The sequence below is a fragment of the Oncorhynchus kisutch genome, linkage group LG25, assembly GCF_002021735.2.
Source record: "Oncorhynchus kisutch isolate 150728-3 linkage group LG25, Okis_V2, whole genome shotgun sequence".
Taxonomy (NCBI): Eukaryota; Metazoa; Chordata; class Actinopteri; order Salmoniformes; family Salmonidae; genus Oncorhynchus; species Oncorhynchus kisutch.
The window spans coordinates 41,059,386-41,084,385 of NC_034198.2; the positions used below are offsets into that span (position 1 = coordinate 41,059,386).

Genomic DNA, 25,000 nt, shown 5'->3' on the forward strand with positions numbered 1-25,000 from the left:
AACATCTCTCTCTCCTTCCCTCCCGCCAAACATCTCCCTCTCCCTCCCTCCATACATCGCTCTCTCCTTCCCTCCCTCCAAACATCTTTCTCTCCTTCCCTCCCTCCAAACATCTCTCTCTCCTTCCCTCCGTCCAAACATCTTTATCTCCTTCCCTCCCTCCACATCTCTCTCTCTCCTTCCCTCCCTCCAAACATATCTCTCTCCTTCCCTCCCTCCACATCTCTCTCTCTCCTTCCCTCCAAACATATCTCTCTCCTTCCCTCCCTTCTTATCTCTCTCTCGCCTTCCCTCCAAACATATCTCTCTCCTTCCCTCCCTCCACATCTCTCTCTCTCCTTCCCTCCGTCCAAACATCTTTCTCTCCTTCCCTCCCTCCACATCTCTCTCTCTCCTTCCCTCCCTCCAAACATATCTCTCTCCTTCCCTCCCTCCACATCGCTCTCTCTTCTTCCCTCCAAACATCTCTCTCTCCTTCCCTCCCTCCACATCTCTCTCTCCTTCCCTCTCTCCACATCTCTCTCTCCTTCCCTCCCTCCACATCTCTCTCTTCTTCCCTCCAAACATCTCTCTCTCCTTCCCTCTCTCCACATCACTCTCTCTCCTTCCGTCCCTCCTCATCTCTCTGTCTCCTTCCCTCCGTCCACATCTCTCTCTCCTTCCCTCCCTCCACATCTCTCTCTCTCCTTCCCTCTCTCCACATCTCTCTCTCCTTCCCTCCCTCCACATCTCTCTCTTCTTCCCTCCAAACATCTCTCTCTCCTTCCCTCCCTCCTCATCTCTCTGTCTCCTTCCCTCCCTCCACATCTCTCTCATCTCTCTCTCTCATAGTTCTCCCTTCCTTTCTGAGCAGCATCATTTTCTGACTGACACACACAACACACCTGTAAGGCTCAGAATGTCCTCCAGAGATGGACAGTATTTCTCTTACATGATTTTTCAAATGATTTTTCATACGTATTTGAATTACATCTGTGTATTTTGTATGTTGTATTACACTGGGCTGAACTCCAATGTATTTTGGAACGAGATACTTTCAAAAGCTGTCATTTGTATTTTCAAAATACCAAATAATTTTCTGTGCCATTTCTTTATCGCGGTTCACAACACCCTTTCATCCTACATTTGTATCAGAAGTCTGAAGTGTGGTGATGATAAGAGCGTCTGCTAAAGGAACAAAATATAATTGTATATGTATAAATGAACAATCGCAAAGCATGCTGAGTATTATTCTAATGAGCTCTGCCCCTAAACAAGGCCAATAATAATTCCCAGTGTGCTTTGCAATTGTTCATTTTCACATATACATTTACATTTCTGTAACCTGTACTGGGAATGTTATTGCTGATTGACCGGCTACTTGCAAATGTATTTTTGCATATTATTATTATTTTTTTAAACATATATTTTAATTACCTACAATAATTTGCAAAAGTATTTACATTTTATTTTGATACATTGATCTTCAGGGTATTTTGTCATTTATCCCTGATGTCATCTCCTTTTCTTCCACTCCCCCTAGTGGCCAAACTTAGAGAGAGAGAGAGAGAGAGAGAGAGAGAGAGAGAGAGAGAGAGAGAGAGAGAGAGAGAGAGAGAGAGAGAGGAGAGAGAGAGAGAGAGAGAGAGAGAGAGAGAGAGAGGAGAGAGAGAGAGAGAGAGAGAGAGAGAGAGAGAGAGAGAGAGAGAGAGAGAGAGAGAGAGAGAGAGAATATCATCATCTTGGTCCCACTCACCAGCCAAGAACTCACAAAATGGAACAAACACCAAATTGAGTGAGACTCAGAATTCTACAAAAATATCCTCTGCGTAAATCACCAAATAATGCATGCAGAGCAGAATTAGGACGATACCTGCTCATTATCAAAATCCAGAAAAGGGTTGTTACATTCTACAACATGAACACAAACAGACCCCTCAGAGCCCCAGGACAACAACACAATTAGACCCAACCAAATCATGAGAAAACAAAAAGATAATTACTTGACACATTGGAAAGAATTAACAGAAAAACAGAGCAAACAAGAATGTTATTTGGCCCTAAACAGAGAGTACACAGTGGCAGAATACCTGACTGACCCAAACTTAAGGAAAGCTTTGACTATGTACAGACTCAGTGAGCATAGCCTTGCTATTGAGAAAGGCCGCCATAGGCAGACATGGCTCTCAAGAGAAGACAGGCTATGTACACACTGCCCACAAAATGAGGTGGAAACTGAGCTGCACTTCCTAACCTCCTGCCCAATGTATGACCATATTAGAGAGACACATTTCCCTCAGATTATACAGATGATTTATTTTCCCTTTTGTACTTTAACTATTTGCACATAATATGACATTTGAAATGTCTATATTCTTTTGTAACTTTTGTGAGTGTAAAAAGTACTGTTAAATTGTTTTGCTCATTACACTTTTGTTTATAATCTACTATAATCTAAATGTTAACATGTGTTTCCCAAGCCAATAAAGCCCCTTGAATTGAATTGAGAGAGGGAGAGACAGGGAGCAAGCGAGAGAGAGAGAGGCAAAGGGGGACAGGGAGCAAGCAGGAGAGAGAGAGAGAGTGAGTGAAAGAGAGCGAGCGAGGCCCCTCCCCAAATTGAAATCTATCCAGCTCTATGGATGCAGGGCTAGAGGATGATGTAAATTCACACTTGTAGTGCGCTCTGCCCAAGCGATCTGTCCTGCCTGTAATACGTTCCTGGGTTCCACAGCCAGAAGACTGGAGTGTCTATTCACGACCAGTAAACCAGACCAGTGTGCTGCAACAGCTTCAGTCTACAGAACGGATACCATTCGGTTGGGGTTCAAGACTGGGCTTTTTGGATCTGAAGATATTCTCTATTGGAATATATTCGGACTTTTCTTTCTGCTTTTCTAGCGAGGATATTTATTTTGATTGTTTTTTTTTCTCTTTCCTTTTTGTGTGTGTGTTGATTCAAGAGGTAAGTGTATTTTATTTAATGCAGAGGTTATTTTCCCTATCGCTCTTTATTTTCCTGTATCCCTCCCCCTTTTTTCCTAAGGAAGGAAATAGAAAAGTGAGCAGATTTGAAGGAATCTATTTCTGGTGATTTTAAATGATGTTTCTTCATTTCCATCATCAAGTTATTCTGCAGCTCCGTGTTAATTCCTTCGTCAATAGGTTATAGGTTTTCAATTACAATCAAATGGTTTTTTAATTATCTTTTTTTTTAGTTGAAGGTGAGAGAGTAAAGATAAGCATTTACACCAAATCACAGGGGGAAAAAATGAAATAATAATATATTTATAAATAATATAATTCAACCACAAAGAGCTCATAACAGCAACATGAAGTTGGTTCTGAAAAGAGTTTAAAAAATTGTGTCTATAGATTAAAAAATAAAAAATAAAAAGACTATTCCTCACTATTCTTCATTTTAATAATACACTACCTGACTTTCCAATAGCCTACACAAAGACTACTTTTACTAAACGTGTGTTTACGTGCAGCTTCGCCGACGACACGTTCGGAGAGAAAGTAGCAGCTCTGGTGGCAATGCAGCATTGTTCTCCGTCTGTCCCTCTGTCCGCATTGCAAGTACCAAACACAGAGACCGAATCCCCAATGCCGCTCCGATAACGGCTCACCGACTGGAAACCCTCCAACTCCCCAGCGGATGGGGAACAACAGGGATCTTACCCTCCCTTATTCACTGCGATATATTTAACATTCCTCATGGATAGCCTACTGAGGGATAGATACCGAGGGCGCAGAGAGAATATAATTAATCTTGGAGATGGAAATACGTAAAAGACAAATCGCGGTCTAAGCAACTAAGCCTCTTGTCGGCAGGAAGCTTCGGAGGAGCTGGAAGACACCCCGGTGAGTGTCTGACATTCCTACGTTGATCCGGGAGAGAGGGAGAGCGGAGGTTTGACACCGAGGGCAGATTAACCGGTGGGAAAACTCCGCGAAATGCATCTCTCCCTGCCGGTGGGTGTTTGTTTCCCCTCTGCTCTCTTCCTACAGCCACAACAAGCTCAGCGCCAAGGTTCAGCTCCCCTGTTCACTTTAGGGGGGGGGGGGGGGGGGTTGCCTGTGTGTGTTTTCACCACAAAGGAGGTTAGGGGGTCCAACGCCTAGTTTTGATTTACATTTGGTCGAGTTGTCTATTAATGGGAATGTAACGTGATATCAACCAAAAATGTCACCCTTTCATTGGATTTAGGTTAAAAGTTGGGTGAAAAAAATAGGAAATTCCCTTCAGTGAATTACTTTTTGCAAATCCTATCCGTTTTCGACGTCGATTCAACGTCATCATATTTTGTTTGTTTGTTGTTGATGGTTCAAATGACGTGTGAACAGCATTGATTCAACCCGGTTTTGACCAGTGGGGAAGCCCCGAAGCAAGCCACGTTTTGACGTGTGGTGTGTTCCTCTCCGCATGCCATTCATTGCCACATACCCGGAGCGCTCTCATATCGCATCTCGCAGTGGATCTCTCTCCAGCCTACCAGCCCACTCAAACAACGCACAACGATTTTCACGCCGATCTCCATTTCATATAATACTCTATAAAATAGTGATAAACTAGTGGCAATATCATAACTCGTTCATGACCCAATCAATCACTTATCTCTTAAGATAATGATCTATAGCCTCCGGTATCAATAAGCGTCTAGCGGGAAAAAGCAATTGAGATGATAACACTAGTATTATCTGATAGAGCCGATGACATTTTTTTATTTAACTCGGCAAGTCAGGTAAGAACAAAGTCTTATTTTCAATGACAGCCTACCAGGGAACAGTGGGTTAACTGCATTGTTCAGGGGCAGAACATATTTTTTTACCTTGTCAGCTCAGGGATTTGAACTTGTCACCTTCCATGTTACTAGTTCAACACTCTAACCACTAGGCTACCTGTCTCTAACCACTAGGCTACCTGTCTCTAACCACTAGGCTACCTGTCTCTAACCACTAGGCTACCTGCTCTGGCCACTAGGCTACCTGCTCTAACCACTAGGCTACCTGCTCTGACCACTAGGCTACCTGTCTCTAACCACTAGGCTACCTGTCTCTAACCACTAGACTACACTAGGCTACACTAGGCTACCTGTCTCTAACCACTAGGCTACACTAGGCTACCTGTCTCTAACCACTAGGCTACCTGCTCTAACGACTAGGCTACCTGGCTCTAACCACTAGGATACCTTCTCTAACCACTAGGCTACCTGCTCTAACCACTAGGCTACACTAGGCCACCTGTCTCTAACCACTAGGCTACCTGTCTCTAACCACTAGGCTACCTGCTCTAACGATTAGGCTACCTGGCTCTAACCACTAGGCTACCTGCTCTAACCACTAGGCTACCTGCTCTAACCACTAGGCTACCTGGCTCCAACCACATGGCTACCTGCTCTAACCACTAGGCTACCTGCTCTAACCACTAGGCTACCTGCTCTCACCACTAAGCTACCTGTCTCTAACCACTAGGCTACCTGCTCTAACCACTAGGCTACCTGCTCTAACCACTAGGCTACCTGCCTCTAACCAGTAGTCTACCTATCTCTAACCACTAGGCTACCTGCTCTAACCACTAGGCTACCTGTCTCTAACCACTAGGCTACCTGTCTCTAACCACTAGGCTACCTGTCTCTAACCACTAGGCTACCTGTCTCTAACCACTAGGCTACCTGTCTCTAACCACTAGGCTACCCTGCCGCTTCGTATGTTTACAGTTCTACATGAAAGCCGATTCCCACACTAACGGTAAACCCATTAACATAATGTATGTAGCGTGACCATTAGCTAGATGATGCGCAGTCCGTGTGAATACAAAATACCCCGTTAATTGACGTATTTTTCCTCCATATTATCAAACTAAGGATATAGGCTGTATATCTAACATGGGCAAATAATCTAATATTACCACAAGGTAACTGAACCCGAGCGTTATGCCTAACCTACTAAATATTTAGGTTCCCTGATCAGATGATCAGAATTTGTATTGGCTATTTATCTCATATGATCAAATACTTAACGTGATGGTAATATCACAAGGCTACTTTAAATGAATGTTACGTTTCCTCTCCTTCGATCAAAGTTGTTAGGGACAAATGTGTGTATTGAAGGTCATGGGGATATTTGCTAACAGCCATCTAGGGCAGCAATCCACATGATTGTGTAGTAGGAGTATAGACCTATGGGAATGATGAAATAAATTCAGCCATTGATCTTGGTGATTGGTGTTAAAAGGCCCCAATCCACTATTTGGTGCAGATAAACATGAGAAAAAAGTAGGGCATCAATTCAACAACGTCTAGGCTTATGGTTTCACTGTACACCCTGATTACACATATACAAGGACGTTTTTGATAGGTAACCTCACTGCAATACCCAACTGATTAAAACCAAATGGTCGGCCTATAGCTGGAAAAACAAAGTAGAAAGGGATAAAACCCTTTTGGTTCCAGGTAGAACCCTTTTGGTTCCAGGTAGAACCCTTTTGGTTCCAGGTAGAACCCTTTTGGTTCCAGATAAAAACCCTTTTGGTTCCAGGTAGAACCCTTTTGGTTCCAGATAAAACCCTTTTGGTTCCAGGTAGAACCCTTTTGGTTCCAGATAAAAACCCTTTTGGTTCCAGGTAGAACCCTTTTGGTTCCAGATAAAAACCCTTTTGGTTCCAGGTAGAACCCTTTTGGTTCCAGATAAAACCCTTTTGGTTCCCGTTTGGTTCCAGGTAGAACCCTTTTGGTTCCAGATTAAAAAAAACATTTTGGTTCCAGGTAGAACCCTTTTGGTTCCAGATAGAGCTCTTTTGGTTCCGTGTTCCAAAAAGTTTGAACCTGGAACCACCAAAAAGGAGTCTCCTCATGGGGCCCCCAAGTGGCACAGGGGTTTAAGGCGCTGCATCTCAGTGTTAGAGGTGTCAATACAGACACCCTGGGTCAAATCCAGGCTGTTTCACAACCGGATGTGATTGGGAGTCCCATAGGTCGGGGCACAATTGGAACAGAGTCATCTGGGGTAGGCCATCATTGTAAAATAAGAATTTGTTCTGAACTGAATTGCTTAGTTAAATAAAAAACTGGGGACAGCCAAAGAGTATGTTTTTTTTGTTCTAAGAGGACAGCCTATTGTTCTGCTGTGTGGACCTCCCCAGGGCAAAGTCACTGGTCAATTGGTTTTCACAGAGAAGGACCTCCATTACTGGAGTCTACTAGGTTACCAGGTATACAGACGTGTCATCTAGACAAAGGACTGAGAATAATATCCATAACACACTTTGTTTTCTTTGTAAAACTTTGACCTTTGACCGGTCTGAGGCAGTAATAGTATAGAAAGATCCCAATACAGTACTATTTCTAATTCTTTACATTTAGGCCGAATTCAATTTCATCCATCATATATTAAACAAATAGAGGCTTTTCTAAATCACCAATTCCATGGAGAAGAGGAGGAGACTGAAGGGAATTATAGTGAGCAACATGGAGAGAAGGAGACTGAAGGGAATTATAGTGAGTGACATAGAGAGCAGGAGACTGAAGGGAATTATAGTGAGCAACATGGAGAGAAGGAGACTGAAGGGAATTATAGTGAGTGAAGGGAAGAGGAGGAGACTGAAGGGAATTATAGTGAGTGAAGGGAAGAGGAGGAGACTGAAGGGAATTATAGTGAGTGAAGGGAAGAGAAGGAGACTGAAGGGAATTATAGTGAGTGAAGGGAAGAGAAGGAGACTGAAGGGAATTATAGTGAGCAACATAGAGAGAAGGAGACTGAAGGGAATTATAGTGAGCGACATGGAGAGAAGGAGACTGAAGGGAATTATAGTGAGCGACATGGAGAGGAGGAGACTGAAGGGAATTATAGTGAGTGAAGGGAAGAGAAGGAGACTGAAGGGAATTATAGTGAGCAACATGGAGAGAAGGAGACTGAAGGGAATTATAGTGAGTGAAGGGAAGAGAAGGAGACTGAAGGGAATTATAGTGAGCAACATGGAGAGAAGGAGACTGAAGGGAATTATAGTGAGCGACATAGAGAGAAGGAGACTGAAGGGAATTATAGTGAGCGACATAGAGAGAAGGAGACTGAAGGGAATTATAGTGAGTGACATAGAGAGGAGGAGACTGAAGGGAATTATAGTGAGCAACATGGAGAGAAGGAGACTGAAGGGAATTATAGTGAGTGAAGGGAAGAGGAGGAGACTGAAGGGAATTATAGTGAGTGAAGGGAAGAGGAGGAGACTGAAGGGAATTATAGTGAGTGAAGGGAAGAGAAGGAGACTGAAGGGAATTATAGTGAGTGAAGGGAAGAGAAGGAGACTGAAGGGAATTATAGTGAGCAACATAGAGAGAAGGCGACTGAAGGGAATTATAGTGAGCGACATGGAGAGAAGGAGACTGAAGGGAATTATAGTGAGCGACATGGAGAGGAGGAGACTGAAGGGAATTATAGTGAGTGAAGGGAAGAGAAGGAGACTGAAGGGAATTATAGTGAGCAACATGGAGAGAAGGAGACTGAAGGGAATTATAGTGAGTGAAGGGAAGAGAAGGAGACTGAAGGGAATTATAGTGAGTGAAGGGAAGAGGAGGAGACTGAAGGGAATTATAGTGAGCAACATAGAGAGAAGGAGACTGAAGGGAATTATAGTGAGCGACATGGAGAGAAGGAGACTGAAGGGAATTATAGTGAGCAACATAGAGAGAAGGAGACTGAAGGGAATTATAGTGAGCGACATGGAGAGAAGGAGACTGAAGGGAATTATAGTGAGTGAAGGGAAGAGAAGGAGACTGAAGGGAATTATAGTGAGCAACATGGAGAGAAGGAGACTGAAGGGAATTATAGTGAGCGACATAGAGAGAAGGAGACTGAAGGGAATTATAGTGAGCGACATAGAGAGAAGGAGACTGAAGGGAATTATAGTGAGTGACATAGAGAGGAGGAGACTGAAGGGAATTATAGTGAGCAACATGGAGAGAAGGAGACTGAAGGGAATTATAGTGAGTGAAGGGAAGAGGAGGAGACTGAAGGGAATTATAGTGAGTGAAGGGAAGAGGAGGAGACTGAAGGGAATTATAGTGAGTGAAGGGAAGAGAAGGAGACTGAAGGGAATTATAGTGAGTGAAGGGAAGAGAAGGAGACTGAAGGGAATTATAGTGAGCAACATAGAGAGAAGGAGACTGAAGGGAATTATAGTGAGCGACATGGAGAGAAGGAGACTGAAGGGAATTATAGTGAGCGACATGGAGAGGAGGAGACTGAAGGGAATTATAGTGAGTGAAGGGAAGAGAAGGAGACTGAAGGGAATTATAGTGAGCAACATGGAGAGAAGGAGACTGAAGGGAATTATAGTGAGTGAAGGGAAGAGAAGGAGACTGAAGGGAATTATAGTGAGTGAAGGGAAGAGGAGGAGACTGAAGGGAATTATAGTGAGCAACATAGAGAGAAGGAGACTGAAGGGAATTATAGTGAGCGACATGGAGAGAAGGAGACTGAAGGGAATTATAGTGAGCAACATAGAGAGAAGGAGACTGAAGGGAATTATAGTGAGCGACATGGAGAGAAGGAGACTGAAGGGAATTATAGTGAGTGAAGGGAAGAGAAGGAGACTGAAGGGAATTATAGTGAGTGAAGGGAAGAGGAGGAGACTGAAGGGAATTATAGTGAGTGAAGGGAAGAGGAGGAGACTGAAGGGAATTATAGTGAGTGAAGCGAAGAGGAGGTTAAGGATAAAAGAAAGGAAATGGGCTTTTCCTCTTGTTTGTTGAGTCCAACATGGAAACTAGGCCTAAAAGGCCTCCAGTGTAATAAGCTAAACTCACCACCCTGGCCGTTCATGCCAAGCCTGCTCTCCTTCAGAACAGTGGTAGCTCCAATACCTTGGCAGGTGATACAGCCCAGACAGCCAAGCACCAGTCCATTGATAGTGTGGGTTGGTGTGTGTCTGCCACACAGACTCACACACACACACACACACACGGCTAGTTCGTCTCATCTTGCAGTGCCTACCACCCCCATGTGGTAAAAAGCGTGCAGCTGCTACAGCAACAGAGCCATCTCTCCTTCCTTTCATAGCATTACAATGGCGAGCCCCCGTCTCTCTCTCTCTCTCTCTCTCTCTCTCTCTCTCTCTCTCTCAGTAATCTGGTCGTCCCAGCCAACAGTAGAGAGGCTACACACCAAAACTAAACTATGATATATTCTCTCTCTGAAATGCAACCTGCCAGTGTCCCTGTCCCTCCCTGTGAATTCAGATGCCTTCATGAATGTTCTTTCTTGTCTTGGTAAGACCCAGTATGTCTCAGTAGACCTGGGTAAGACCCAGTATGTCTCAGTAGACCTGGGTAAGACCCAGTATGTCTCAGTAGACCTGGGTAAGACCCAGTATGTCTCAGTAGACCTGGGTAAGACCCAGTATGTCTCAGTAGACCTGGGTAAGACCCAGTATGTCTCAGTAAGCCTGGGTAAGACCCAGGGGGTCCCAGTAGACCTGGGTAAGACCCAGTATGTCTCAGTAGACCTGGGTAAGACCCAGTATGTCTCAGTAAGCCTGGGTTAGACCCAGGGGGTCCCATTAGACCTGGGTAAGACCCAGGGGGTTCCAGTAGACCTGGGTAAGACCCAGTATGTCTCAGTAGGCCTGGGTAAGACCCGGTATGTCTCAGTAGGCCTGGGTAAGACCCAGTATGTCTCAGTAGCCCTGGGTAAGACCCAGTATGTCTCAGTAGACCTGGGTAAGACCCAGGGGGTCCCAGTAGACCTGGGTAAGACCCAGTATGTCTCAGTAGACCTGGGTAAGACCCAGTATGTCTCAGTAGACCTGGGTAAGACCCAGTATGTCTCAGTACACCTGGGTAAGACTCAGGGGGTCCCAGTAGACCTGGGTAAGAGCCAGGGGGTCCCAGTAGACCTGGGTAAGACCCAGTATGTCTCAGTAGGCCTGGGTAAGACCCAGTATGTCTCAGTAGCCCTGGGTAAGACCCAGTATGTCTCAGTAGACCTGGGTAAGACCCAGGGGGTCCCAGTAGACCTGGGTAAGACCCAGTATGTCTCAGTAGACCTGGGTAAGACCCAGTATGTCTCAGTAAGCCTGGGTTAGACCCAGGGGGTCCCATTAGACCTGAGTAAGACCCAGGGGGTTCCAGTAGACCTGGGTAAGACCCAGTATGTCTCAGTAGGCCTGGGTAAGACCCGGTATGTCTCAGTAGGCCTGGGTAAGACCCAGTATGTCTCAGTAGCCCTGGGTAAGACCCAGTATGTCTCAGTAGACCTGGGTAAGACCCAGGGGGTCCCAGTAGACCTGGGTAAGACCCAGTATGTCTCAGTAGACCTGGGTAAGACCCAGTATGTCTCAGTAGACCTGGGTAAGACCCAGTATGTCTCAGTACACCTGGGTAAGACTCAGGGGGTCCCAGTAGACCTGGGTAAGACCCAGTATGTCTCAGTATGCCTGGGTAAGACCCAGGGGGTTCCAGTAGACCCGGGTAAGACCCAGTATGTCTCAGTAGGCCTGGGTAAGACTCAGTATGTCTCAGTAAACCTGGGTAAGATCCAGTATGTCTCAGTAGGCCTGGGTAAGACCGAGTATGTCTCAGTAAACCTGGGTAAGACCCAGGGGGTCCCAGTAGACCCACAGTAGGACCTATGCAACCCTTCTTACTCACTCTCTCATTCTCTCTTTTTCTCTTTCTCTCTCAACAACTTAGAATAGTGACAAATGTAGACAGTTGGTGAAGGAGCCTGGGGGTAAAGTAACAATCTATTATTTATCCTAAAGAATAAAAAATATGTTCTTCTGAAATAAAAGCCAGAAGAAGAAAGGAAACAAAATCAAAAACAGTCTACATTCTAAAATGAATTATACTGGGAATTCTAATACTAAATTATATTATAGGTGTGGTTCCTTTTGCCTAAACTGGATAGATATCTTTCTAGATGTAAAATAGATAGATATGTTCCTAGATGTAAAATAGATAGATATTTTACCTAGATGTAAAAGACATAGATATGTTCCTAGATGTAAAATAGATAGATATTTTACCTAGATGTAAAATAGATAGATATGTTCCTAGATGTAATATAGATAGATATTTTACCTAGATGTAAAAGACATAGATATGGTCCTAGATGTAAAATAGATATATATTTTACCTAGATGTAAAATAGATAGATATGTTCCTAGATGTAAAATAGATAGATATTTTACCTAGATGTAAAAGACATAGATATGTTCCTAGATGTAAAATGGAAGACTCAGCATCAATTGTAAGCTGACTAGTTGAAGACCACCATGAGGTATTACCATAATATGCCATGTATGTATTTGCTGTGAAACTGTTTCTGAATCTTTTTTCTTGAAGGTGCTTTTGTGCATCTCAAACGGCACTAGTTTCCCTATATAGTGCACCACTTCTGAACATTGCCCATAGGGCTCTAGTGCACTAAATATGGAATATGATACTATTTGGGATGCAGGCCTTGTTATTCCAGAGTTAAAGTGTACTTAGGCGTGTTGATCTCTCTAGCTGTGGCTATAAGTCATCACTGTCCTGTGGCTATACACTATCCCTGTCCTGTGGCTATAAGCTATACACTATCCCTGTCCTGTGGCTATAAGCTATAAGCTATCCCTGTCCTGTGGCTATAAGCTATAAGCTATCCCTGTCCTGTGGCTATAAGCTATAAACTATCCCTGTCCTGCGGGCTATACACTATCCCTGTCCTGTGGCTATAAGCTATAAACTATCCCTGTCCTGTGGCTATACACTATCCCTGTCCTGTGGCTATAAGCTATAAACTATCCCTGTCCTGCGGCTATACACTATCCCTGTCCTGTGGCTATAAGCTATAAACTATCCCTGTCCTGTGGCTATAAGCTATAAACTATCCCTGTCCTGCGGCTATACACTATCCCTGTCCTGTGGCTATAAGCTATACACTATCCCTGTCCTGTGGCTATAAGCTATAAGCTATCCCTGTCCTGTGGCTATAAGCTATAAGCTATCCCTGTCCTGTGGCTATAAGCTATAAGCTATCCCTGTCCTGTGGCTATAAGCTATAAGCTATCACTGTCCTGTGGCTATAAGCTATCCCTGTCCTGTGGCTATAAGCTATAAGCTATCCCTGTCCTGTGGCTATAAGCTATAAGCTATCCCTGTCCTGTGGCTATAAGCTATAAGCTATCCCTGTCCTGTGGCTATAAGCTATCCCTGTCCTGTGGCTATAAGCTATACGCTATCCCTGTCCTGTGGCTATAAGCTATCCCTGTCCTGTGGCTATAAGCTATACGCTATCCCTGTCCTGTGGCTATAAGCTATAAGCTATCCCTGTCCTGTGGCTATAAGCTATAAGCTATCCCTGTCCTGTGGCTATAAGCTATACGCTATTCCTGTCCTGTGGCTATAAGCTATAAACTATCCCTGTCCTGCGGGCTATACACTATCCCTGTCCTGTGGCTATAAGCTATAAGCTATCCCTGTCCTGTGGCTATAAGCTATAAGCTATCCCTGTCCTGTGGCTATAAGCTATAAGCTATCCCTGTCCTGTGGCTATAAGCTAACCCTGTCCTGCTGCCACCCCTACACTCTAACCACTAGGCTACGCTGCCGCCCCAACTTTCTGACACCAAAGTGTATAGCTCTTTGCCACGTAGCCTATTTCTATACCCACTGAGGCGTGGCCGGACTCCTATTACGCACAACCAGGACGCCAGAGATACGGAACTCCGACATAACCCTTGGAAATAAAATAAAAAATTGACTGAAAAAATTAAACCAGTAACCAGTAACTAGAGTAACCAGTTAATTTGTGTGTCTTCATGTTAGAGTCTGGACACTGAGTCAGTCATCATGTTAGAGTCTGGACACTGAGTCAGTCATCATGTTAGAGTCTGGACACTGAGTCAGTCATCATGTTAGAGTCTGGACATGATATCGGGATAAGTGTCAACACCCGCTGAATAGCATAGCGCTACATACAATAAATATTACTATAAATATTTATATTCATTAAATCACAAGTACAATTTAGGAAAACACAGATGAGCTTTTTGTTAATCCACCTGTCGTGTCAGATTTAGAAATTATGCTTTACAGCGAAAGCAATCCAAGCGTTTGAGTAAGTTTATCGATCGCACGATAAAACATTAAGTACACTTAGCATCAGGTAGCTCGGTCACAAAAATCAGAAAAGCAATCAAATTAATCTGGTTCATATCCCTTTAAATCCAGCAAAGGGAAGCTATGGAACATGGAGTTTTCAAAATAGAAGCCACTTCCTGTTTTGATTTTCCTCAGGGTTTCACCTGCAATATCAGTTCTGTTATACAACAAAGCATCCTTCACTCATGCTGCCAAACATACCCTTGTAAAACTGACCATCCTACCATCCTTCACTCATGCTGCCAAACATACCCTTGTAAAACTGACCATCCTACCAATCCTCGACTTCGGCGATGTCATTTACAAAATAGCCTCCAAAACACTACTCAACAAATTGGATGCAGTCTATCACAGTGCCATCCGTTTTGTCACCAAAGCCCCATATACTACCCACCATTGCGACCTGTACGCTCTCGTTGGCTGGTCCTCACTTCATACTCGTCGCCAAACCCACTGGCTACATGTCATCTACAAGACCCTGCTAGGTAAAGTCCCCCCTTATCTCAGCTCGCTGGTCACCATAGCATCACCCACCTGTAGCACGCGCTCCAGCAGGTATATCTCTCTGGTCACCCCCAAAACCAATTCTTTCTTTGGCCGCCTCTCCTTCCAGTTCACTGCTGCCAATGACTGGAACGAACTACACAATTTTTTGAAACTGGAAACACTTATCTCCCTCACTAGCTTTAAGCACCAGCTGTCAGAGCAGCTCACAGATTACTGCACCTGTACATAGCCCATCTATAATTTAGCCCAAACAACTACCTCTTTCCCAACTGTATTTATTTTATTTTATTTATTTATTTTGCTCCTATGCACCCCATTATTTTTATTTCTACTTTGCACATTCTTCCACTGCAAATGGGGAGGAAGGGTAGCCTAGTGGTTAGAGTGTTGGACTAGTAATCGCAAGTTCAAACCCCCAAGCTGACAAGGTACAAATCTGTTGTTCTCCCCCTGAACAGGCAGTTACCCAACTGTTCCTAGGCCCTCATTGAAAATAAGAATTTGTTCTTAACTGACTTGCCTAGTTAAATTAAGCTAAAAAATCAAATCTACCATTCCAGTGTTTTATTTGCTATATTGTATTTACTTTGCCACCATGGCCTTTTTTGCCTTTTACCTCCCTTATCTCACCTCATTTGCTCACATTGTATATAGACTTATATTTCTACTGTATTATTGACTGTATGTTTGTTTTACTCCATGTGTAACTCTGTGTTGTTGTATGTGTTGAACGGCTTTGCTTTATCTTGGTCAGGTCGCAATTGTAAATGAGAACTTGTTCTCAACTTGCCTACCTGGTTAAACAATGGAGAAATAAATAAAATACTCACAGACAATATTTTGACAGTTTTGGAAACTTTAGAGTGTTTTCTATCCAATACTAGTAATAATATGAATATATTAGCAACTGAGACTGAGGAGATGGCCGTTTACAATGGGCACCTTTCCATCCAAGCTACTCAACACTGCCATTGCAGCCATAAAAAGTTAATCGCTAGGCTCTTAACCGCTAGGTTCTTAACCGCTAGGTTCTTAACCGCTAGGCTTCTATCCATTAGGTTCCTAACCGCTAGGCTCTTAACCGCTAGGCTTCTATCCATTAGGTTCTTAACCGCTAGGCTTCTATCCATTAGGTTCCTAACCACTAGGCTTCTATCCATAAGGTTCTTAACCGCTAGGCTTCTATCCATAAGGTTCTTAGCCGCTAGACTCTTAACCGCTAGGCTCTTAACCGCTAGGCTTCTATCCATAAGGTTCTTAACCGCTAGACTCTTAACCGCTAGACTCTTAACCGCTAGGCTCTTAACCACTAGGCTTCTATCCATTAGGTTCTTAACCGCTAGGCTCTTAACCGCTAGGCTTCTATCCATTAGGTTCTTAACCGCTCGGCTCTTAACCGCTAGGCTTCTATCCATTAGGTTCTTAACCGCTAGGCTCTTAACCGCTAGGCTCTTAACCGCTAGGTTCTTAACCGCTATGCTCTTAACCCACTAGGTTCTTAACCGCTAGGTTCTTATTAACCGCCAGGCTTCTATCCATTAGGTTCTTAACCGCTAGGCTCTTAACCGCTAGGCTTCTATCCATTAGGTTCCTAACCGCTAGGCTCTTAAGCGCTAGGTTCTTAACCGCTAGGCTTCTATCCATTAGGTTCTTAACCGCTAGGCTCTTAACCGCTAGGCTTCTATCCATTAGGTTCCTAACCGCTAGGCTCTTAAGCGCTAGGTTCTTAACTGCTAGGCTTCTATCCATTAGGTTCTTAACCGCTAGGCTCTTAACCGCTAGGCTTCTATCCATTAGGTTCTTAACCGCTAGGCTTCTATCTGCTAGGTTCTTACCCGTTAGGTTCTTAACCACTAGGCTTCTATCCGTTAGGTTCTGAACCGCTAGGCTCTTAACCGCTAGGCTCTCAACCGCTAGGCTTCTATCCGTTAGGTTCTTAACCCATTAGGCTCTTAACCACTAGGCTTCTATCCAGTAGGTTCTTAACCGCTAGGCTTCTATCCAGTAGGTTCTTAACCTCTAGGCTCTTAACCGTTAGGCTTCTATCCAGTAGGTTCTTAACCTCTAGGCTCTTAACCACTAGGCTTCTATCCGTTAGGTTCTTAACCCACTAGGCTCTTAACCACTAGGCTTCTATCCAGTAGGTTCCTAACCGCTAGGCTCTTAACCACTAGGCTTCTATCCAGTAGGTTCTTAACCTCTAGGCTTCTATCCAGTAGGTTCTTAACCTCTAGGCTCTTAACCGCTAGGCTTCTATCCAATAGGTTCTTAACCTCTAGGCTCTTAACCGCTAGGCTTCTATCCAGTAGGTTCTTAACCTCTAGGCTCTTAACCGCTAGGCTTCTATCCAGTAGGTTCTTAACCTCTAGGCTCTTAACCACTAGGCTTCTATCCAGTAGGTTCTTAACCTCTAGGCTCTTAACCGCTAGGCTTCTATCCAGTAGGTTCTTAACCTCTAGGCTTCTATCCAGTAGGTTCTTAACCTCTAGGCTCTTAACCGCTAGGCTTCTATCCAATAGGTTCTTAACCTCTAGGCTCTTAACCGCTAGGCTTCTATCCAGTAGGTTCTTAACCTCTAGGCTTCTATCCAGTAGGTTCTTAACCTCTAGGCTCTTAACCGCTAGGCTTCTATCCAGTAGGTTCTTAACCTCTAGGCTTCTATCCGCTAGGCTACCTATTTTTGATCTCTTTTCTTTTCAGTTTTTTTTTATAGTCAAATGTTTTTCTGTTCCTAAACTTATCAGAGATCACATCTGCTGTTTAGTGTCTCCCTCCATACTAATCTACTGTATTATCTGTCAGAGCTTAGGGCCTAATCTCTTACTGTTTTTAGATGCAGTGGGACAGAATGAAATAGAGAGTGGTGAGTGAGGTCATCAGACAGCAGCGTCTCAGGACTGGAGCTGTAATCGAGTTACAAGCATCTCAATTCCCTAATCTTCTACCTTGTCGGGAACTACGACTGTTAAATGGCCCACTCTCTTGTTCCCCACTTACCTCTTCTGTGTTCTACTGAAGCACACTAGCATGGAAACTAGACTCACACGCACACACGCACACACACACGCACGCACGCACGCACGCACGCACGCACGCACACACACACACACACACACACACACACACACACACACACACACACACACACACACACACACACACACACACACACACACACTATAGCAGAGCAGAGACAGAATTACACGTAAAGACACAATGCCATTGTGTTGTCAGGGGAAACATAACATTAAGCTTGGCAGAGGAATATCTATTTTTAACTCCAGTGGTTTAATAGGAGATGCATTCATAGTAGTATGTGTGTGTGTGTAGTAGTGTATGTGTGTGTGTGTGTGTGTGTGTGTGTGTGTGTGTGTGTGTGTGTGTGTGTGTGTGTGTGTGTGGGCGTGCTACTCCAGTAGCCCTGTTGTATTCATGACTATTTCAAATTAGCTTTCTGATCACCGTGAAATGAGGGGGTGCCTTTTAGTTCAAGAGCTGCCTTAGGGGTCTCGCTCAGTGGCCTGTTTCCGTGGTCACAGCTAAGTGGCATGTTGCCGTGGTCATAGCTCAGTGGCGTGTTGCTAGCTCAGTTGCGTGGTCATATATTCTGTCTAGAAAGGACCCCTTCTATTTTATGAGAACAGAGCAGAGAGAGCAGAGATAGTAGAGAGAACAGAGAGAGTAGAGAGAGTAGAGAGAGTAGAGAGAGAAGAGAGAGTAGAGAGAGAAGAGTGAGCAGAGAGAGCAGAGAGAACAGAGAGAGTAGAGAGAGTAGAGAGAGTAGAGAGAGTAGAGAGAGTAGAGAGAGTAGAGAGAGCAGAGAGAGTAGATAGAGTAGAGAGAGCAGAGAGAGCAGAGAGAGCAGAGAGGGTAGAGAGAGAAGAGAGAGAAGAGAGAGTAGAGAGAGTAGAGAGAGTAGAGAGAGCAGAGAGAACAGAGAGAGAGAGAGAACAGGGAGAGCAGAGAGAGCAGAGAGAGCAGAGAGAGAGAGAACAGGGAGAGTAGAGAGAACAGGAGAGAGCAGGAGAGAGCAGGAGAGAACAGGAGAGAACAGGAGAGAGCAGGAGAGAGCAGGAGAGAGCAGGAGGGAACAGGAGAGAGCAGGAGAGAACATGAGAGAGCAGGAGGGGATCTAGTGAACTGAGCAAGGCAGGAGAGGACAGGAGAGAATAGGAGAGAGCAGGAGAGAACATGAGAGAGCGGGAGGGGAACTAGTGAACTGAGCAAGGCAGGAGAGGACAGGAGAGAGCGGGAGGGGAACTAGTGAACTGAGCAAGGCAGGAGAGGACAGGAGAGAGCGGGAGGGGAACTAGTGAACTGAGCCAGGCAGGAGAGGACAGGAGAGAGCAGGAGGGAACAGGAGAGAATAGGAGAGAGCAGGAGAGAACATGAGAGAGCGGGAGGGGATCTAGTGAACTGAGCAAGGCAGGAGAGGACAGGAGAGAACAGAAAGGAGCAGGAGGGGTCCCACCCACTTGCTTTGCTTCAGGGGTCTAGAGCACTGTCACTTTTCAAATGCAAAGACATTCTTTTCTACAATCACCATAGAAAAGAGGGGCGGAAGGGGGTGGATGGATTGCTGAGGTGAACGGAGGTGGTTGGGTGGGTGGGTGGGTGGGGGGGGGTTGGTTATTTGGTTTTGGGGGGAGGAAAGGGCAACACACACAGTCCTGGTTGCACAAAACTGTTGGAGGTAAGAAAAAAGGTTTTCATAAAAATCAACAGTGAATACAGAGGTTCATCTCGGTGGTTATTTTGGGTCTTACCAACGATGCCCACTATCAGAGAGAAGCAGGTTAATCTGGGTCTTACCAACAATGTCCACTATCAGAGAGAAGCAGGCTAATCTGGGTCTTACCAACAATGTCCACTATCAGAGAGAAGCAGGCTAATTTGGGCAAGCTAAATAAATCCCACTGATATAGAGACACTTAATAAGGCATTAGGGTCTCGGTCTCAGTATCAACTCCCATAAGGCATCATGGTCTCTGTCTCAGTATCAACTCCCATAAGGCATCATGGTCTCTGTCTCAGTATCAACTCCCATAAGGCATCATGGTCTCTGTCTCAGTATCAACTCCCATTAGGCATCATGGTCTCTGTCTCAGTATCAACTCCCATAAGGCATCATGGTCTCTATCTCAGTATCAACTCCCATAAGGCATCATGGTCTCTGTCTCAGTATCAACTCCCATAAGGCATCATGGTCTCTGTCTCAGTATCAACTCCCATAAGGCATCAGGGTCTCTGTCTCAGTATCAACTCCCATAAGGCATCATGGTCTCTGTCTCAGTATCAACTCCCATAAGGCAACAGGGTCTCTGTCTCAGTATCAACTCCCATAAGGCATCAGGGTCTCTGTTTCAGTCTCAAATCCCGTTATATTAAAACACATGCAGAGCGTTAGACCCGGTGCGTTAGACAGTGGTAGACAGCAGTAGACAGCGGTAGACAGCGGTAGACCCGGTGCGTTAGACAGCAGTAGACAGCAGTAGACAGCGGTAGACAGCGGTAGACAGTGGTAGACAGCGGTAGACAGCGGTAGACAGCGGAGCGGTAGACAGCGGTAGACAGCGGAGCGGTAGACAGCAGTAGACAGCGGAGCGGTAGACAGCGGTAGACAGCGGAGCGGTAGACAGCGGTAGACAGCGGAGCGGTAGACAGCGGTAGACAGCGGTAGACAGCGGTAGACAGTGGTAGACAGCGGTAGACAGCGGTAGACAGCGGAGCGGTAGACAGTGGTAGACAGCGGTAGACAGCGGTAGACAGCGGAGCGGTAGACAGCGGTAGACAGTGGTAGACAGTGGTAGACAGTGGTAGACAGCGGTAGACAGCGGAGCGGTAGACAGCGGTAGACAGCGGTAGACAGCGGTAGACAGTGGTAGACCCAGAGCGGTAGACAGTGGTAGACAGCGGTAGACAGCGGTAGACAGCGGTAGACAGTGGTAGACAGTGGTAGACCCAGAGCGGTAGACAGCGGTAGACAGTGGTAGACAGCGGTAGACAGCGGTAGACAGTGGTAGAACCAGAGCGGTAGACAGTGGTAGACAGCGGTAGACAGTGGTAGACAGCGGTAGACAGTGGTAGACAGCGGTAGACAGCGGTAGACAGTGGTAGACAGCGGTAGACAGTGGTAGACAGCGGTAGACCCAGAGCAGTAGACAGCGGTAGACTAGGACCGGTAGACTAGGACCGGTAGACAGCGGTAGACAGTGGTAGACAGTGGTAGACAGCGGTAGACCCAGAGCGGTAGACAGCGGTAGACAGCGGTAGACAGTGGTAGACAGCGGTAGACCCAGAGCGGTAGACAGCGGTAGACAGTGGTAGACAGTGGTAGACCCAGAGCGGTAGACAGCGGTAGACCCGGAACGGTAGATCCGGAGCGTGTGTGCTGTTGCTAATTTGTGCTCACAGCTATCAGATTTCTTAAAATGTATCCCAAACAGAGACTACAAATAGAATAAATAGCATATACACAACATGTTCCCTTGATAGAGATTTCTGAATCCGCCTTTCATTGACTCTGAATTTCCCTATTGCATTTTCCTCTATAAATATCCATCTTAAAGATGCATTGTTTGATGAGAGAGGAAGAAGGGAGGGGAAATCAACAGACAGAGGTAGACTGAATGGCACCATGCTGTGTGTCTCTTTGCATAACATCAGCCAGCAAGCCATATGACATCTATTAACCTCCAAGGAGATGTCCCAAATGGCACCTTATTCCCTACCTAGATCCCTATGGGACCTGGACACTATATAGGAAATAGGGTGCCCGAAAGTGATTTCCCTTCATTCCTCATACTTACAGACACTGTTTGAATGAGTCAGATGTTACAGTGACTGCTAATTGGATTTTAAATAATGCCGATTTCTGTCTCTTTGTGGGTACAGGAATTAAAGGAGGCCACAACGTGATCCAGCGAGCAGGGGTCTGACCGTACGGGACCTGCGCCAGCCGAGGATCCGTCTGTTGTCCCGTCGTCCGTTGGTCTCCTGAGGAATAGCTGAAGGGACGTACCATTCTGTTACCAAAGTACTTTGGATTAATGTACGGCACAGGCTCACGGTGGGAGAACGTGATTCTGGGTTTCCTGCAGGGCTGGAGTACATGAGTGATACAGGCCTGGAGTGAGCCTGTACTATCAGGATTGGTGTTGGCATGGCTCAGTCCATCTTTTGGACCTTCTTTTCATCATGACTGATCAGCTTGACCACAGACCCTGAGGAGAGCCTGTAACTGCCGGAGGATCTTTCCTAAGAGGACGGGGCCTCTATGTGACACAAAGAGATCTAAGTTAAACGATACAAAGACTCTACAACTACTACGACTACAACAGAACAACAACAAAAAAACACAAACACTCAGGCTTGCTTTTGAGAGGAAAAGCCTGCAGCTTTGTCTGAGTTTGAGTGGAGATGCTTTTTCCACCACTGACAGTCATGGCAAAGCCTTTGATGGCTTGAGCAGCTGACAAAACAAGAGGAGGGTCAGCTCAAAAAAACAAGGATCAGTTTAAGTTCAAACACACTGATCCGGGTCACAATATAACCAAGGGTATAACCAAACACCTTCCCTCTCTCTCTCTCTCTCTCTCTCTCTCTCTCTCTCTCTTAATACGCAAATAAACTTAAGCTTTCTGAAAAGGACTTAATAGGAAAGATTTCAACGTCAATCTCGATTGGATCTGCTGGATTGGGAAAGGATTCTTCGGTGGCTGGATAGCGATTTTTTAAAATCAGGTATGGCAGCCACAGTATGATTGGATGGTGGCTTTACACCTCGCTGACCAAACCCAGGTTTCTAATAATAGGTATAATTATGTGTGTGTGTGTGTGTGTGTGTGTGTGTGTGTGTGTGTGTGTGTGTGTGTGTGTGTGTGTGTGTGTGTGTGTGTGTGTGTGTGTGTGTGTGTGTGTGTGTGTGTGTGTGTGTGTGTGCGTGCGTGTGTGCGTTTTCTAATGAGACGTGAGGAGTGGTCAGGACATTATTTTTAATTGATGTCAAGTCTGACTACCAGTCACAGCTCTGACTACCAGTCACAGCTCTGACTACCAGTCACAACTCTGGCTACCAGTCACAGCTCTGACTACCAGTCACAGCTCTGACTACCAGTCACAGCTCTGACTACCAGTCACAGCTCTGGCTACCAGTCACAACTCTGGCTACCAGTCACAGCTCTGGCTACCAGTCACAGCTCTGACTACCAGTCACAACTCTGACTACCAGTCACAGCCTGACTACCAGTCACAGCTCTGGCTACCAGTCACAGCTCTGACTACCAGTCACAACTCCGGCTACCAGTCACAGCTCTGGCTACCAGTCACAGCTCTGACTACCAGTCACAGCTCTGGCTACCAGTCACAGCTCTGACTACCAGTCACAACTCCAGCTACCAGTCACAGCTCTGACTACCAGTCACAGCCTGACTACCAGTCACAGCTCTGGCTACCAGTCACAGCTCTGACTACCAGTCACAGCTCTGACTACCAGTCACAGCCTGACTATCAGTCACAGCTCTGGCTACCAGTCACAGCTCTGACTACCAGTCACAGCCTGACTATCAGTCACAGCTCTGGCTACCAGTCACAGCTCTGACTACCAGTCACAGCCTGACTATCAGTCACAGCTCTGGCTACCAGTCACAGCTCTGACTACCAGTCACAACTCTGGCTACCAGTCACAGCTCTGACTACCAGTCACAGCTCTGGCTACCAGTCACAGCCAAGCACTGAACAGATCAGCCATGTAGGTTGGTGAAGGGATGACTGACTGAGTGAAGCTCAGTTTGGTTCACCCTGTTCCACATATGGTAATGAGTCTGCAAATTAGAGAGAGAAAGAGAGAAAGAGAGAGAGAGAGAGCAAGAGAGAGCAAGAGAGAAAAATAGAGAGAGAGGATTTCACAACAGTTCATCACAAGGCCTGGCTTTGTTCACATACACACACAGTCTAGCAGTGATGAAAGGCAGCCTTCAGAAAGATCCAGAAACATGTAAAACAACTAAGGCCAAGCTATTACGTTTCACAAGCTAAAGCCAAAGAGCCAAAGCACAGGGATTCAATTCAGTAGCAGGAACCCACATGTCGAATGGTTTTCTCCAAACAGGAAATGAGGGAAAGGGAAATACATTGTAAATGTATGAAGTCTCTAAAGTCTGAGGGAAATGTACTTTATATGTTCCCTGAAAACAGCCATTAGCACTCAATGCAGTTTTAGCCTTGCAAGATGCTCAAATAGATTTTCTGTGAATTGTAAAAGTAACGATTTATATAAATTTAAGTCAGCATAAGGCCTACATGTCATATCTAATATTGCAGATTAGTGTAGAACAGGCTTGATGACAATTCAAACAAACAGCATTTATTAGAAACCAGGGGTTTGGCTTCCCTGTAAAAGCCTTGTGCATTAACTTTACCCTTTCTGTCTCCTTCCTAGGGAGAAGACACCACAACCTCAAAACAAGATGGCCGCCCAATGCAAGAACTTCCTGCTCTTCTTGACTAGGGTAGGCCTACTTCTGGGTCTGGCTAACCCTCTGGTGACCTCCGCCTCCTGCCCCTCGGCCTGCCGGTGTGATGGGACCTTCATCTACTGTAATGATCGAGGCCTCACCTCTATCCCTACCGGCATTCCGCTAGATGCTACTATTCTCTTCCTCCAAAACAACAGGATCAAGAGCGCCGGCATCCCCACCGATCTGAAGAGGCTAAGCAACGTCGAGAAGATCTATCTGTACTGCAATAATCTGGACGAGTTCCCCCAAAACCTGCCGATCGGGGTCAAAGAGCTGCATCTACAGGAGAATAATATCCGCATGATTACGCATGCGTCGCTGGGTCAGATCCCGCTGATCGAGGAGCTACACCTGGATGATAACTCCGTCTCGGCGGTGAGCATCGAGGAAGGAGCGTTCAGGGACAGCAATCACCTGAGACTACTCTTTCTCTCCAGGAACCATCTGAGCACCATCCCGTCCGGCCTTCCGCAGACCATCGAGGAGCTGCGCTTCGACGACAACCGCATCTCGTCAATATCAGAGGCATCCCTGCAGGACCTGATCAACCTGAAGAGACTCGTCCTGGACGGGAACCTGCTCAACAACCGCGGCATCGGCGAAATGGCCTTCATCAACCTGATTAATCTCACCGAGCTCTCCCTGGTGAGAAACACCCTTACGTCGCCGCCGGCTAACTTACCAGGAACCAGTTTGGAGAAACTGCAGCTCCAAGACAACCACATCAACCGGGTACCGGCCGGAGCTTTTGCTTTCCTCAGGCAGCTGTATCGGTTGGATCTATCAGGCAACAACCTGAGCAGTCTGCCTCACGGAGTGTTCGAAGACCTGGATAACCTCACGCAGCTCCTG

The 25,000-nt window shown here is 45.6% G+C and overlaps 1 protein-coding gene across 1 annotated transcript in view; it reads left to right on the top strand.

Annotated features, from left to right (window-relative positions):
- Nucleotides 1-2,649: 2,649 nt before the first annotated feature.
- LOC109883774 (leucine-rich repeat transmembrane protein FLRT3-like) overlaps nt 2,650-25,000 on the top strand; it is a 25,040-nt gene continuing 2,689 nt past the window's right edge. The window contains exons 1-3 of the mRNA XM_020475806.2: nt 2,650-2,944; nt 21,525-22,373; nt 24,070-25,000. The exon at nt 24,070-25,000 is cut by the window's right edge and continues 2,689 nt beyond it. Of these exons, the coding sequence (XP_020331395.1) occupies nt 24,098-25,000 (903 nt within the window). The 5' untranslated portion in view covers nt 2,650-2,944; nt 21,525-22,373; nt 24,070-24,097. The remainder of the gene's footprint in view (nt 2,945-21,524; nt 22,374-24,069) is intronic.